The 14,062-nt window shown below is 31.4% G+C and overlaps 1 protein-coding gene across 6 annotated transcripts in view; it reads right to left on the bottom strand.

Moving 5' to 3' along the window:
• Positions 1-618: 618 nt before the first annotated feature.
• The window catches only part of LOC148941675 (uncharacterized), an 81,441-nt gene continuing 67,997 nt past the window's right edge, over positions 619-14,062 (bottom strand). For all 6 annotated transcript variants that reach the window (XM_089103916.1, XM_089103914.1, XM_089103915.1 and 3 more), the window contains one exon: positions 619-6,429. In XM_089103916.1, coding sequence (XP_088960042.1) covers positions 5,462-6,429 — 968 coding nt within the window. In that variant the 3' untranslated portion in view covers positions 619-5,461. The remainder of the gene's footprint in view (positions 6,430-14,062) is intronic.

The raw sequence follows: 14,062 nt of genomic DNA, 5'->3' as shown, positions 1-14,062 counted from the left end.
ACCATCGCTGTCAATACAAGGACCAACATGCAAGAAGGCGAAGACACAATTTTTACTCTGAAAATATTTAAGGTATAGAATAAATGGATTGCAAAAAACATAAAAATTGAACTACTACCAGCAACTCACTGTAACATAAAGCCACCTGAGGTCAATACAGATACATTTATCAAGAACATATTTGAAAATGTTTAAGGTATAGTATGAATAGCTTGCAAAAAACATGATAATACTACTAGTACTAACAACTTACTGCACTACCAAGCCATCTGAGGTCAACAAAAGTACGTTTTATCAAAAATATATAAGAAAATTTATAGATTATCCTATGAATAACGTGCAAAAACATGAAATACTACTACTACTACTAGCAACTCGCTGCAACATAAGGACACCTGAGGCCAAAACAGATGCGTTTTATCAAGAAAATATCGGAAAATGTTTAAGGTACAGTACAAATTGCTTGTATAGAACATAAAAGTAGAACTACTACTAATACCTCACTGTGAAATAAAACAACCTTAGGTCAATACAGATACGTTTTGTCAAGAAAATATTTAAAAATTTTTAAGTTATAGTAAAAATGGATTGCAATAAACATGAAAAATTAGATACTACTAACAACTTACTCTTTTTATCAAGAAAATATCTGAAAATGCTTAAGGTATAGTACAAATGGCTTGAAAAAAAAACAACATGAAAATAGAACTACTACTAACAACTCACTGTAACATAAAGTCACCTGAGGTCAATACAAATACGTTTTATCAAGATAATACCTGAAAATGTTTAGGGTATAGTATGAATGGCTTGCAAAAAACATGAAAATAGAACTACTACTAACAGCTCACTGTGACATAAAGCCACCTGTGGTCAATTCAGATACGTTTTATTAAGAGAATATCTGAAAATGTTTAAGGTATAGTATGAAATGCTTGCAAAAACACGTTAATGCTACTAGAACTAACAACTTACTGCACTACTAAGCCACCTGAGGTCAACAAAAATTCCTTTTATTAAGAAAATATTAGAAAATTTATAGATTATAGTATGAATGGCATTCAAAAACATGAAAATACTACCACTACTACTAGCAACTCGCTGCAATATAAGAACAGTCGGGGCCAATACTGCTACGTTTTATCAAGAAAATATCTGCAAATGTTTAAGGTAAAGTACAAATATAAATGTTAGCAAAAATGGCTTGCAAAAAACATGAAAATAGAACTACTGCTAACAACTCACTGTGACATAAAGACACCTGACGTATATACATATACGTTTTATCAAGAAAATATCTGAAAATGTTCAAGGTATAGTATATTACTCAATTTGGAAGATTTTAATTGTGAGATATTTCCGAATAAAATACACAGTCCTGAGGACGAAGTTCGATTTTTTAGCAGATGGGTTCCGATAAATATTCCTTCTCGGAATATATGCATACGATATCCCGGGAAGAAGAAGAAGAACAACAAAACCCATGATATAGATTGGGATCACACCAAGTGGGTGATGAAGGGTGAATTATTTTAACTCCCAACGGTCTTTTTTAAAGATAATCAAATCTTTAAACACTTCGTACAAAAAAAATTTCATAATATTTTCTCGTGATATGATATTTATTCCATTTCGGTGTCATAGTTCATTTTTATGATGATACTCATCATGTAATTATTTCAATAAAGATATTTAAATGCATTACTTCGTCTTTGTTTCCATTATTTTTAGGGTACGATGCCAACTCCAGAGGAAACTCAAAACTTGTTTCCCATCTTAGCGAAAATTCAGAACTGAAGTGGAGCCTTTTTATTTTCTTTTGAAAAAAAAACTAGAATTGATCTGTAACTTTTTTTCTTTGAGAAAATTCAGAAGAGAACTTGAACTTTTCTTCACTTCTTTGATAAAACTCAGAATTAAAGTTGAACTTTTTATCTTCATGGAGAATATTCACAATCAAAATATAACTTTTTTCTATCTTCTACAGAAAGATTTAGAACAGAACTTTAAATATTTTTTATATCTTTGAGAAAATTAAGAACTGAAATGGAACCTTTTCTGTTTTCTTTGGAAAAATTAGAATTAAATTGTAAAATTTTCTTTTCTTTGAGAAAATTCAGAAGAGAACTTAAACTTTTCTTCACTTTTGTGAGAAAACTCGGAATTAAAGTGAAATTTTTTCTCTTCTTTGGGGAAAAATTTATGATCAATTCAATTTATAATAGTTTAATTAAAAAGCAGGTAAGATTTTCAACCAGTACTGATTTTAATACTAGTTCTGAAACGAAAGATGACCTTGCAAACAAAGGTCAGAATGGGTTAAATGCTGGGAAAAGTAAACGAACTGCAGCTAAACTTGCATGCAAACGAATGCGTTTAATTTACAATTCAAAAATTGGTTGATGAATTTTTGAGATTTAATTAGGGGTTATGGGCCAGGGGTTAGCTGAACTTTATTGTTTTGGTTTAAGTATAAATATATTCTTCATTTTTTGATAGATTTCCATTTATATACTGTGAGTAGGCGAGTTGAATCAATATAGACATTCGATTTTGTTTATACGCCAGTGAATGCAAGTGTTTATCTAATATGTGAGTTTTGTTTTCTATTTATTTATATTTTTTCTTTTGTGTTTTTTTTGTTTATTTTGATGTAAGTTAAGGTTTTTAAAAAGAACATTTTTGTTTCATTTTTTTCTTTTTTTTTTAAGTTGAGAAAGGCTCCCGGAAGTGGGGCCGAAATATTCGGAGTATTTTTGTTTAATTAAGTGTTTATTTTATTATATTCACTGCTTTATAAAAATTAAAACCCGTTTTTCTTACTTAATTTTTCGTAAATGGAAAAGCAGTGTGGTCTAAGAAATTATTTCCTTCTACACTACGGGTGGCAAAAGACCAATTCAATTTTATTATTTTTGAATTTAGCAAAAAAACATGCCAATATAATTACATAACAAAAGTTTTTAGAAAAGTGCAAACTAAATAAAATAATTCCAAAATCATTTTGTTTCAAGTATCATTTAAATACATATAATGAGGAGAAGCACACGAGAAAGGTAAATTTACTAAACTTAAACCATGTGCTGAAAGATGAACATTTCCAGAAATCACAAGTTGTAAAAGAAATAAATTTTTTAAAACATAGCCTTGGTGATTTTCTTAATACAAATGATTTCCAACAAATTATATCAATCTTCAAAAATTCTTTTGAACATGTTCTAAGATTATCGAGGGAAAGACTAAACCAAAATTTTTTGCAGTTAAAAACGGAACAAGAAAAACAAAAACTATCAATGTATAAGCCTAATCATTTCCCAGGCCCTGGGATGATTAATTTAAGCAAAAATGAGTTAACCAAAGAACAAAAGGAAATCCTTGAAAGAGGTATAAAATTCGGACTGAATCCTAAAAATGTACCGATAGAGGAAATTATTTCAAAGATTGAAAAAGGGATTCATAAGTTTCCAAAAGATATAAATAATGTAGATGAGTTAAGACTAGGGGTCTTAACTCAGGGGTCTTGAGTTTTGTTTCCTATTTATTTATATTTTTTATTTTGTTGTTTTTTTTGTGTGTTTTTTTTTTGTTTATTTTGATGTAAGTTAAGGTTTTTAAAAAGAATATTTTTTGTTTCATTTTTTTATTTTTTTTCCGTTTAGAAATGCTACCGGACGTGGGGCCGAAATATTCGGAGTATTTTTGTTTAATTAAGTGTTTATTTTATTCTATTCACTGTTTTATAAAAATTAAAACCCGTTTTTCTTACTTAATTTTTCGTAAATGGAAAAGCAGTGTGGTCTAAGAAATTACTATATTAAAGCAAAGTGTTCCATTTAGCTCTTCTAAAAATTAATTAGAACAATGAAAGTTTGAGCTTAAGCCCTTTACTTAATCTCAACCAAAGCATAGATAACATGGCATAAATCGTATTACTGCAAATAAACGAAATACATTGGCACTGATATTAACACAAAATAAATAAGAGCAAAGTAAAAACGAGAAAACTAGTGGACCTATACCTACTATAGAATAGGAAATAGGAAAACATAGAATAGGAAATAGGAAAAACTATAAAATAGGAAAACATAAACTAGGAACACAAATGCATGTAATGGATCAAAAATTACTCATTTTCAACTGTTTCGTATTTCAGCTCTCTTTTGCATTTGTATACAGTGTTTACAGCACTAAGGTAAACACTTTCTTGGAAATTCCAACAATGTTAAGTTTTGAGAGTTTCATAGAAAAGTAGTTCTCGCTGTTTTTCTGTGTGAAGGGTTTTTCTTCTCTGTGTATTTTGTTATGTTTGCCTGAAATGAGTAGTGCCCAAAAACTCTTCTTTAAATATACCCCTCTCATGTAGTTTCTCTTAAGTATGTTTTTTTTGTTTTGTTTTATATCCACTCAAATGAGAATTGTCAAAAAACTTTTCTTACATTTACTACACTCACATTATGTCTCTCCAGAATGAATTCTTGCATGTCTACTCAAAGCAGAACTGCTTGAAAACTGTTTCTTACACATAGTACACTGATACGGTTTTTCTCCAGAATGCGTTATTGCATTTTTACTAAAATTAGAGTTCCTTGAAAAGTGTTTCTTACATGTAGTACATTCATACAGTTTCTCTCTAGAATGGAAATTTCTATGTTTACTCAAAGCAGAACTGTCAGAAAACCGTTTCTTACGTGTAGCACATTCGTGCGGTTTCATTCTAGAATGAATTATATTATATTTACTCAAGACAGAACTGTCAGAAAACCGTTTCTTACATGTAGGACATTCGTAAGGTTTCTCTCCGGAAAGGATTCTTGTATGTCTACTCAAAGCAGATGCAAATAATGGCATAAATTGATACTGACATTGACACAAAATAAATAGGAACCAAGTATAGACGAGAAAACTAGTATATCTACTATAAATTAGAAAAGCATAAACTAGTAACAAAAATGCGAATAATGGATCAAAATCACTCTTTTTTGGCTGTTTCGTATTTTAGTACTCTTTTGCTTTTCTATGCTGTTTACAACACTAAGGTAGAAACTGTCTTGGAAATTTCTACAATGTTAGGTATTGTGAGGGTTTCATACAAAAGTAGTTCTCGCTAATTTTCCATGTGCATGGTTGTTCTTCTGTATTCATTTTATAATGTATGCTCAAATGAGAAGTGCCAGAAAACACTTTTTTACACATAGGGCTACCCCTCTCATGCAATTTCTCTTAAGTATGTTTTTTATGTCTACTCAATGGACTGTTCTATGTCTAAACCCGGCAGAACTGCTCGAAAACTTTTTCTTACATGTAGTACATTTATATGATTTCTCTCCAGAATAGATTTTTGTGTGTACACTCAAATTATAACTGTCAGAAAACCTTTTCTTACATATTGCACATTCATATGGTTTCTCCCCAGAATGCATTCTTGCATGGTTAATCAAACAAGATCTCCTTGAAAAGTGTTTTATATATTAGTACATTCAAACGATTTCTCTCCAGAATGGATTTTTCTATGTTTACTCAAAGCAAAGCTGTCAGAAAACTGTTTCTTACACATAGCACATTCATATAGCTTCTCTCCAGAATGGATTTTTATATGTCTACTCAAGGAAGAGCTGACAGAAAACCGTTTCTTACATGTAGGACATTCGAACGGTTTTTCTCCAGAATGGATTTTTGCATGTCTATTCAAAATAGAACTTCTTGAAAACCGTTTCTTACATGTAGTACATTCATACAGTTTCTCTCCAGAATGGATCTCTTTATGTTTTATCAAAGTAGAGCGGTCAGAAAACCGTTTCTTACATACAGTACATTCATATGGTTTCTCTCCAGAATGGATTTTTCTATGTCTACTCAAATTATAACTGTTAAAAAACCGTTTTTTACATGTAGTACATTCAAACGGTTTCTTTCCAGAATGGATTCTTGTATGTGTGCTTAAATCCGAACTTCTTGAAAACTTTTTCTTACATATTGTGCATTTAAACGGTTTCTCTCCAGAGTGGATTCTTGTATGTACACTCAAATTAGAACTGATAGAAAACCGTTTCTTACATGTAGGACATTCGTACGGTTTTTCTCCAGAATGGATTTTTTTATGTCTACTCAAAACAGAGCTGTCAGAAAACCGTTTCTTACATATAGCACATTCATATGGTTTCGCTCCAGAATGGATTTTTATATGTCTACTCAAAGAAGAGCTGAAAGAAAACCCTTTCTTACATGTAAGACATTCGTACGGTTTCTGTCCAGAGTGGATTTTTCTATGTCTACTCAAATTATAACTGTTAAAAAACTGTTTCTTGCATATATCACATTCATTCAGCACAGTTCTACTTTCCCCTTCATTCTGAAAAACCGAGACGGTCTCCAATTTTGCAATTATATTAGATGACTCATTACGACAAAATGGCGGAGAAGCAAAGATCCCTAAAATAAAAAGCATATAAAATTTTAGAAATACAGCTTTTGAACATTTCTTTCCCAGGTTGGATAAAGGTTCTCGGTTCCAAGGATCCAAACCAGGTTCCAGATTTCTTAAAAAAATCTTGTGCTCAATTTCAACTCCAGAACAACATAATATTTTTAAGAATACATAAAAAAAAAACAAATAAGAGTCAAAATTAAAAGTTAAATCATTCATGCACAGGGTTGAAAGTGGTTGGATGTAAAATACCCCTTTCCATTCCTCTTTTTGCAACCTTTGTTTGTCGGATACACAGGTACATGAATTATGTGAATTTTCCAATCATTAAAGAACTTTAGGTTTTCTGTTTCATAGTCTTAAATAAACACCAATTGTTGGCTTTTATTCAAGCTGACATGGCGTTTAATATTTTTTACTGACAATAACCTTATTAAGTGAAACAATGATCAAAAAATTACTCTTCTTCTGTTTGTTAATCTTTAGAATAATAATAATAATTTATTTTTGACCCACTAACAATTATAAAAAAGTGGAGTAACAAAAGAAAATAAAAAGTAAAGACATACAAAACAAAACACATGCAAAACAATATTAATATAAAGAACTACAAATGTAAATCAAAACAATTGCCCAAGAGCATGAAAAGGACCCAACCACTTGCAGGCCTCATCTTTTAACTTGGAGTCCAACTTGTTATATGACGTCAATATATCAGTTGCATTAAACATTCGAACAATCTTACGGTTTCTGTACCAACGAGGCAAATACAAAAGATATTTACAGTAACGGAAACACAAAACTCTAATATCTTGCATATCATTAGTATTAAAAAATGGGCGCAAACCTGATAGAAAAAGAATGGAATGGTCGCAATATGTAGAATGTATGTATGTAGGTCGCAATATGTAGAATGTATGTTTCCTTAAGAAAAAAGTGTTTTTGGCCCTATTCCAGGGAAAACATACTTGTTTGACATCTGAATCCTCTTGAACTAAGAATTAGAGATATAAGCTTTGAATTATAAAAAAAAAAAAAAAAAAAAAAAAAAAAAAAAATTGGAGGATCATGCCCGAAAACTGCATATTGTCCACTTAGATACCTGTTGAAACAGGGACGTAAAGCTGAGAGTTTCAAACAAATCTGGGATAAATAAAGTTTTTGCTCCCCTTTTGGGCCCCATAACATCCCCCCCCTAAGAAATGTACTGGCTTTTTAGACCTCGTAGCAATCATTAAAAATTTCAAAGTCAATCTAAAAAAAGGTTCCGCGCACTCATTTTGGGCGTAATATTGAGGGAGCCCTTCCCCTTAAACTAAGATCTTGTATATATAGTAGGTTCCGCTTTGCAATGGACAATTTTAAGCTCATATCAGTGTAGCAAAATCTTTTGGCCTTATAAGTGCAAAATTTTGAGGCAAACCAATGTTTTTTCTTGAAAAGCGCTGTAGAAACAACATGTGGTTTTAGGAAGGAGAGAGGATGTATCGAACAAATTTTGGTTACTATGGAGAGTATGAATTCGATGAACATGCCTTTTTTATATACAATGCCTTTTTTATGCTTTTTTATGCGTTTTACATGCTATACATTTTTTATGCTATACAATGCCTTTTTTATGCTTTTTCCGAATATAATAATCGTTTTACTCGGAAATGAAATTTAAGACCCTTTATGGACCCTTAACGATGATAAAGTTTGCTCTATAGCCTAACCTAACTTATCGCTTGCTTTTCTACATTCAATATCGTAATGTTGAGCAAATTTTAGCGATCAGAAAACATAGCCTTTAATAGGATTCCTTCTGTACAATGTTTCCCTTTGCAATGTGATTTTTTACGCTTCAATCAACGAAGCAAAAAAGTTTAAGCAACATTTTAAGGCAGATCAATATTTTATCTTTGGGAAATAGAGGTTTCCTTAGAACAAGGACTTACAGATACAAATACCAAGACAAGGTGAAAATTGTTTTCCGGCCCAAGTTTTGGAAATCTGTACCCCCAACCTAGTTTTTCTCTGTAAGAGAGTTTTCATGGCCCAGGAGTCTTAGGTGTAAGTTTTAAGTCGGCCAAAGAAAAATTTGGTTCGGCCTTTTATGGAAGGGGGGGGGGGGCAATAATGGTTCTTTCTCTCTTTTTTATACACTGGGGGCACTGATTTCGGTTGAAAACTTTAAGCCAATCAGAAAATCGAGTTTTTGGACCCATCTTTGAGGGGATTATTCGCCAAATTATTTACTTTACATTAAGCTATCTTTGCCCTAGGGAATTGTGACTAAGTTTAAAAATAGTCATATACACAATGTTTTGTATCAATTTCTGGCCCTCCTCGTACCCTTCTCTCTTCCAACAATGTATTCCATCCCCTTTATCTAAATCATAATATTTGAATATCAATCGAAATATTTAAAATACCTGTCTCACAATTAAAGGAAGAGTTTTGGCCTTTTTTCCGGTCCTTTTTAGGACAACCAATTTTCTTTCTTTTTATGCAAAATGGGTTCTTCAAAAACTGCAATAGGTTTCTTTTAGCCCAAGGACTTAAGCAGTACCTTTATAATTCTAATAACCTTGATGATAAAATGTAGATTTTTTACAAAAAACTAACTGATTCCTACTCATTATGTTTCCAAGAAAAAAAAAATCAGAAAATGTTCCAGTGATAAATCTTACATAAATAATCACATAAAAATGTTAATCTGGACGAAAATAAGCTTATTAAACAGGGGTAATTTAGCTGAAACGAATAAATTAAGAAAGGAATTAAAAAGTCAAATTAGAAAAGCTGCCCGAGCCTACTATAAAAATTAAATTAAATACTTGCGCGATGATAAACCAAAGAATTGGCACTCTGAAATTAAAAACTTACCGGCAAGAGTCAAGAACAACTAAATTTTAATATAAATGAACCTCCAAAGACCACAGCTAATGACCTCAATAAGTTTCTGGCTTCTATTGTCCAGAGTCTCCCACCACTATTTTACGCATTTCCAGATATTCCTGATCCTTTTTCACTTCCACATATTTCTCCACTTGATGTTGTAAAAAAAATTGAAAAACTAAAACGATCAAGCATTTGCCCTTTAGATATTCCTGTTCCTCTGATTAAAGCTTTCAGTGATTACCTCTCAAAACCCCTATCCACCCTATTTAATTGAATTACCGAATCTGGAAAGTTCCCTTAATATTCGAAACAAGGCTTTATTACCCCAATCAAAAAGGAAAATGGAAAGCCTGGCTTTTATGGCATTCTTCCCATTACCCTCACCTCAGTTTTTTCAAAATTGTATGAAAGTTTTCTCGCAGACTGGCTTAAGGTGAAAGTCCTCCCCCTCATTTATATTAGACAGTTTGGTAATGTCAAATCCACGTCAATATCTCATTGCTTGATCCATCATTTAGATGCCAAGGGTAAATTACTTGAAAAACCTAACAGTTGGCTTAATCTGATTTCAATTGATCTTCAAAAAGCTTTCGATTTTATTAACCACAAATTACTCAGATAAACTTATAAATGAATTCCACATTGAAACTTTCCTTGTTAAGCTCGTTGCCTCTTTTCTTTCTAATAGATCTCAAGCAGTTAAATATCTAAATTGTTTCTCAGATCATCTCCCCATATTTAATGGCATTCCTCAGATAACTATTCTAGGCCCTCTCCTTTTTTCTCTTATGATTAACAGCCTTTCAACCCTTTATGACAATAGGTGGAAATTTGTCGATGACTTGACAGTTTTAGAGATATGCCATAAAAACATCTTTAGCAACCCAATGGGCATACTCCAGGATATTGCCTGCGAGGCCTCTTCCCTTGACATGACAGTTAACCCTTCTAAATCCGCAATAGTCTCAGTAAGTTTCCTTAAATCCCCTCCCCTTTTTCTTCCTCCTATTCCTCCTCAAACCTCTGTCACATCTCTTAAACTCCTTGGTGTTACAATTTCTTCCAATTTGAAATGGGATGCCCATATAAATAATATTCTACGACAAGCAAACTCCTCGCTTTCTCTCCTTAAACTTTTAAATAAATTTAGTTGCCCCCAATCACATTTACTACAAGTATACATTTCTTTTGTGCGTCCCATATTAGAGTATGTTTGTCCTGTGTGGCACCCTTGCCTCTCAAATGAAGCAACACAAAAGATGGAAAAATGTCCAAAAGAGAGCTCTAAGAATTATTTTTAAAGAGGGCAAGATACCATATTTGCATCTGTTAAATATTTGAAACCTAGAGACCCTCGAGAGACGAAGAAATAATTTGTGCCTCCGTTTTGGTAAGTTGGCACTTTTGAACCCCCGTACTGCGAACCTTTTCCCTGAATACCATGTACCTGATAGAAATCGTCCGCCACGAACTGTGTCCCAGCCTATCCCCACCTTATCTCCCATTCTTTGTACTACCTTGCCGTATAAGAAATATTTTATCCCTTTTTTTACTGATATAAATAATAGTGGTTAATTTGTACATAAATTTTGTCTTTTCTCTTATATAATAAAAGAAACAGCTCGTTTTTCTTTTTACTCTTTTTTTATTCCCTATCCCCTTTTTATGTTGTTTTTTAAACATTTGTTAATATGTATATTATTTATTTTTTCAGTTTTATCAGTTTTTATCTTTTTAACTAGTTGCCATTTTGCAGTTTTTAATATAAGTGACAAAGGAATCATATAGCATTCCGATATTTAATTATTTATTTATTTTTGTTTTTTTGCATTGGTTGCCAATTTTTTATTTGTTGTGCTTTTGTTATGATTTTCTTGCTTGTTTGTTTTTTTATGGATTTCCAAATTCAAATTCGGCCCTTTAGGGCTTGTGATAGTAATTTCTCGAAATAAATATCTCTCTATCTATCTCTCTTCACGCTAAAATCTTTTAAGTACATTTAAAAAAGGTTCTGATTCTAATTACGCGGTCCTTGTTTTCCAGGAATCGTTCTTAAATAATTGGGACAAAAGGATGAATTTTAGCATAAAGACTGGGGCATTGAGGAGGGGGCATTTTATCAAGATTCCTCGACTTTTGGAGGATGTTTCCCCCTCACTTTTTTGAAAAGCAGGCTAATTTTACTAGGCTCATAACTTTTGATGGGTAATATTAAATCTATTGAATTTTATATATTTGGAATCAGCATAAAAAGCCAATTCTTTTGATGTTTCTTTTGTTATCAAAATTCTGTTTTTTAAGTTTCGGCCACTATTGGGCCGAGTCGCTCCTTACTTACAGTTCGTTACCACAGACTGTTTGATTACTTCCCAGCTATTAAGTATTAGTTATAAAATCTAAGCTCAGGTTCTTATCTTACATAAGACTAGACCTATTAAGAGATGAAAAAAACTAAGCTAAAAGATTGACAGATTTTTAAGACCTTTATGGCTCGATTGAAGTTCCTGAAGGAAATTAACCTAGAAACAGTGTCTGGAGATTAACAGAAAACTTACTGAGGTGTTTTTTTCCTCAAATATTGTTCAAGTAGTTTGGAATTGATAAAGTAAATGTTAGTCAAAGCTCATCTCCTGCAAGAAAACAAGGGTCCTCAATACAGAGCGGTCCTAAATTTCCATTTTAAAGTCGACTTCCTTAATTACTATATCTTCAATTTTTTTTATTTTTTATTATTAATTGAATGGAATGGGGGTACAAATTTAATGTAAACAGATGTGCGTCGTGTCCGGTATCTTTCAAAGCCATATTTTTAAATGATTTTCTGTAGCTAAGATGGTGAAGATATAAGATACTGCAAAAGGGGGACGTCTGATTATGTTAAACCTTTTAGAATGGTGAGGACCTGGCGAATAGGCTGGAGGCCTTTTTTGTATTAATTTTAGGTATTATACAGTAGATATACCGAAGATTTCATCCTTTACTACTAAGCAGGATTAATTTGATCATGGGATCTGTTTGGCGGTCTTATATTGATTATTAAGCGGGATTACACAAGAATATAAAATAAAAAAAATGTCTTTTGCTTTTCCCAAAGATGGCTGAAATTGAGGCCTTAATAGAGGTAGGGTGAAAATGTGTCTGTAGTTTGTGAATATATTAAATTCTTGTTAGTGTGATCAAAGCAGGCAAAAATAAATCTTAAAATGGGTACAAAACAAAAAATTTAAGTTATATTCAAAATCTGATTCAACATCGTTCAATATGAATTCAACATCTAATTTTGATGCAAATTGGAAAGGGGTCTAATGTTTTATCTTACGTACCATTGATGTTCGTACCATTTCGAACATCAAAAGAGATTGCATAAAATTTTTACAGACGCAAACTAAGAGTTTCAAGTACTAAATACAAATCAAACATAAGAACTTGTCGAATAATAATGTCGTCCGTAGTAACCCTTAACTGTTAAAAACGAAAACTGCTAATAATAGAATATCCGAGTAAAAAGTGCATATTTTACATATTACACATATTTATAAGAAGTAAAGCTTCCGAACTATTTGTATTGTTTTAAATTGTGTTTCATTTAAATTATTTCTTTTTTAATTAAAGCTAGTATTTTACCCGGTGCCTAAGAGAAGATAAAAATGCAACGTTTCAGATGCATTAGAGCTAAAAACAAGGATATACATGCATAGTTAAATGTTTCCTTGGAACAAAACTCTGTTGTTTCGTTACGGAGGTTTTTAAACTTGAAAATTGTAACTTACAAAATATGACCACGTTTTAATCTTATTCAATAATAGTTCATCACTTAGCTTCTCGAATGTTAAATTTGATTCAATATTAAATACAATTTTGAGGAAGGTATTGATTAAATGCTTCTCTGAAATTTCAAAAGGAAGCAGTCCAAACTTATTTTCCTCAGAATGTGTAAAACCATAAGTTTCTTTTTCAAAGGCTGACATATTCATGAAGAAGTTCATTGCTATGCTTAAGAAGCTAATAATTTTCTTGCCGAAACCAGAATTTTGACGACATAGCTGTTTGCTAAAAAGAAAATATATTTGTGTGATTTGCGATCGTTATTAGTTTTGACGTCAAACTTGCGCTGAAGTTGCAAACTTGCTTCATTAAATAACTTTAATGAAGAGCCTATATCAAAATCAACTCGCTCTATAATAGCGTTGTGTCCTTCTATCTTTAGTTGAATCTTGCATATATATATATATATATATATATATATATATATATATATATATATATATATATATATATATATATATATATATATATATATATATATATATATATATATATATATATATATATATATATATATATATATATATATATATATATATATATATATATATATATATATATATATATATATATATATATATAATATATATATATAGGGAACCTTTGTTCTAAGGCTTCATTTTTTTTCTAAAATCTGGAAGTTAGGTCAATGTCACTCATGGCAATCAAATTTTCAGGCTATAACACAGTTTACCTTGATTTACTTGATTTACTTTGATAAAACAGTTTACCACGTTACAATGTAACTTCATAGTATATTTGATAATGTGTATTATATTGTATGGTATATCACTTTTTTGATGCCTTTTATGTGTGTATTTTTAAAGTGCATTAGGAATCATAGGCAGCACGCTAGCGCTGCCTAAGTAAAGAACGATGTGGGCATTATGTGTTGTTTTTTGGTTCTCCATACCCGGACACTTCGTATCG

The sequence above is a fragment of the Artemia sp. Qi Xiang Cuo genome, chromosome 18, assembly GCF_049724085.1.
Source record: "Artemia sp. Qi Xiang Cuo chromosome 18, ASM4972408v1, whole genome shotgun sequence".
NCBI classification, from domain to species: domain Eukaryota; kingdom Metazoa; phylum Arthropoda; class Branchiopoda; order Anostraca; family Artemiidae; genus Artemia; species Artemia sp. Qi Xiang Cuo.
This window is presented reverse-complemented; position numbering and strand designations above follow the sequence as displayed.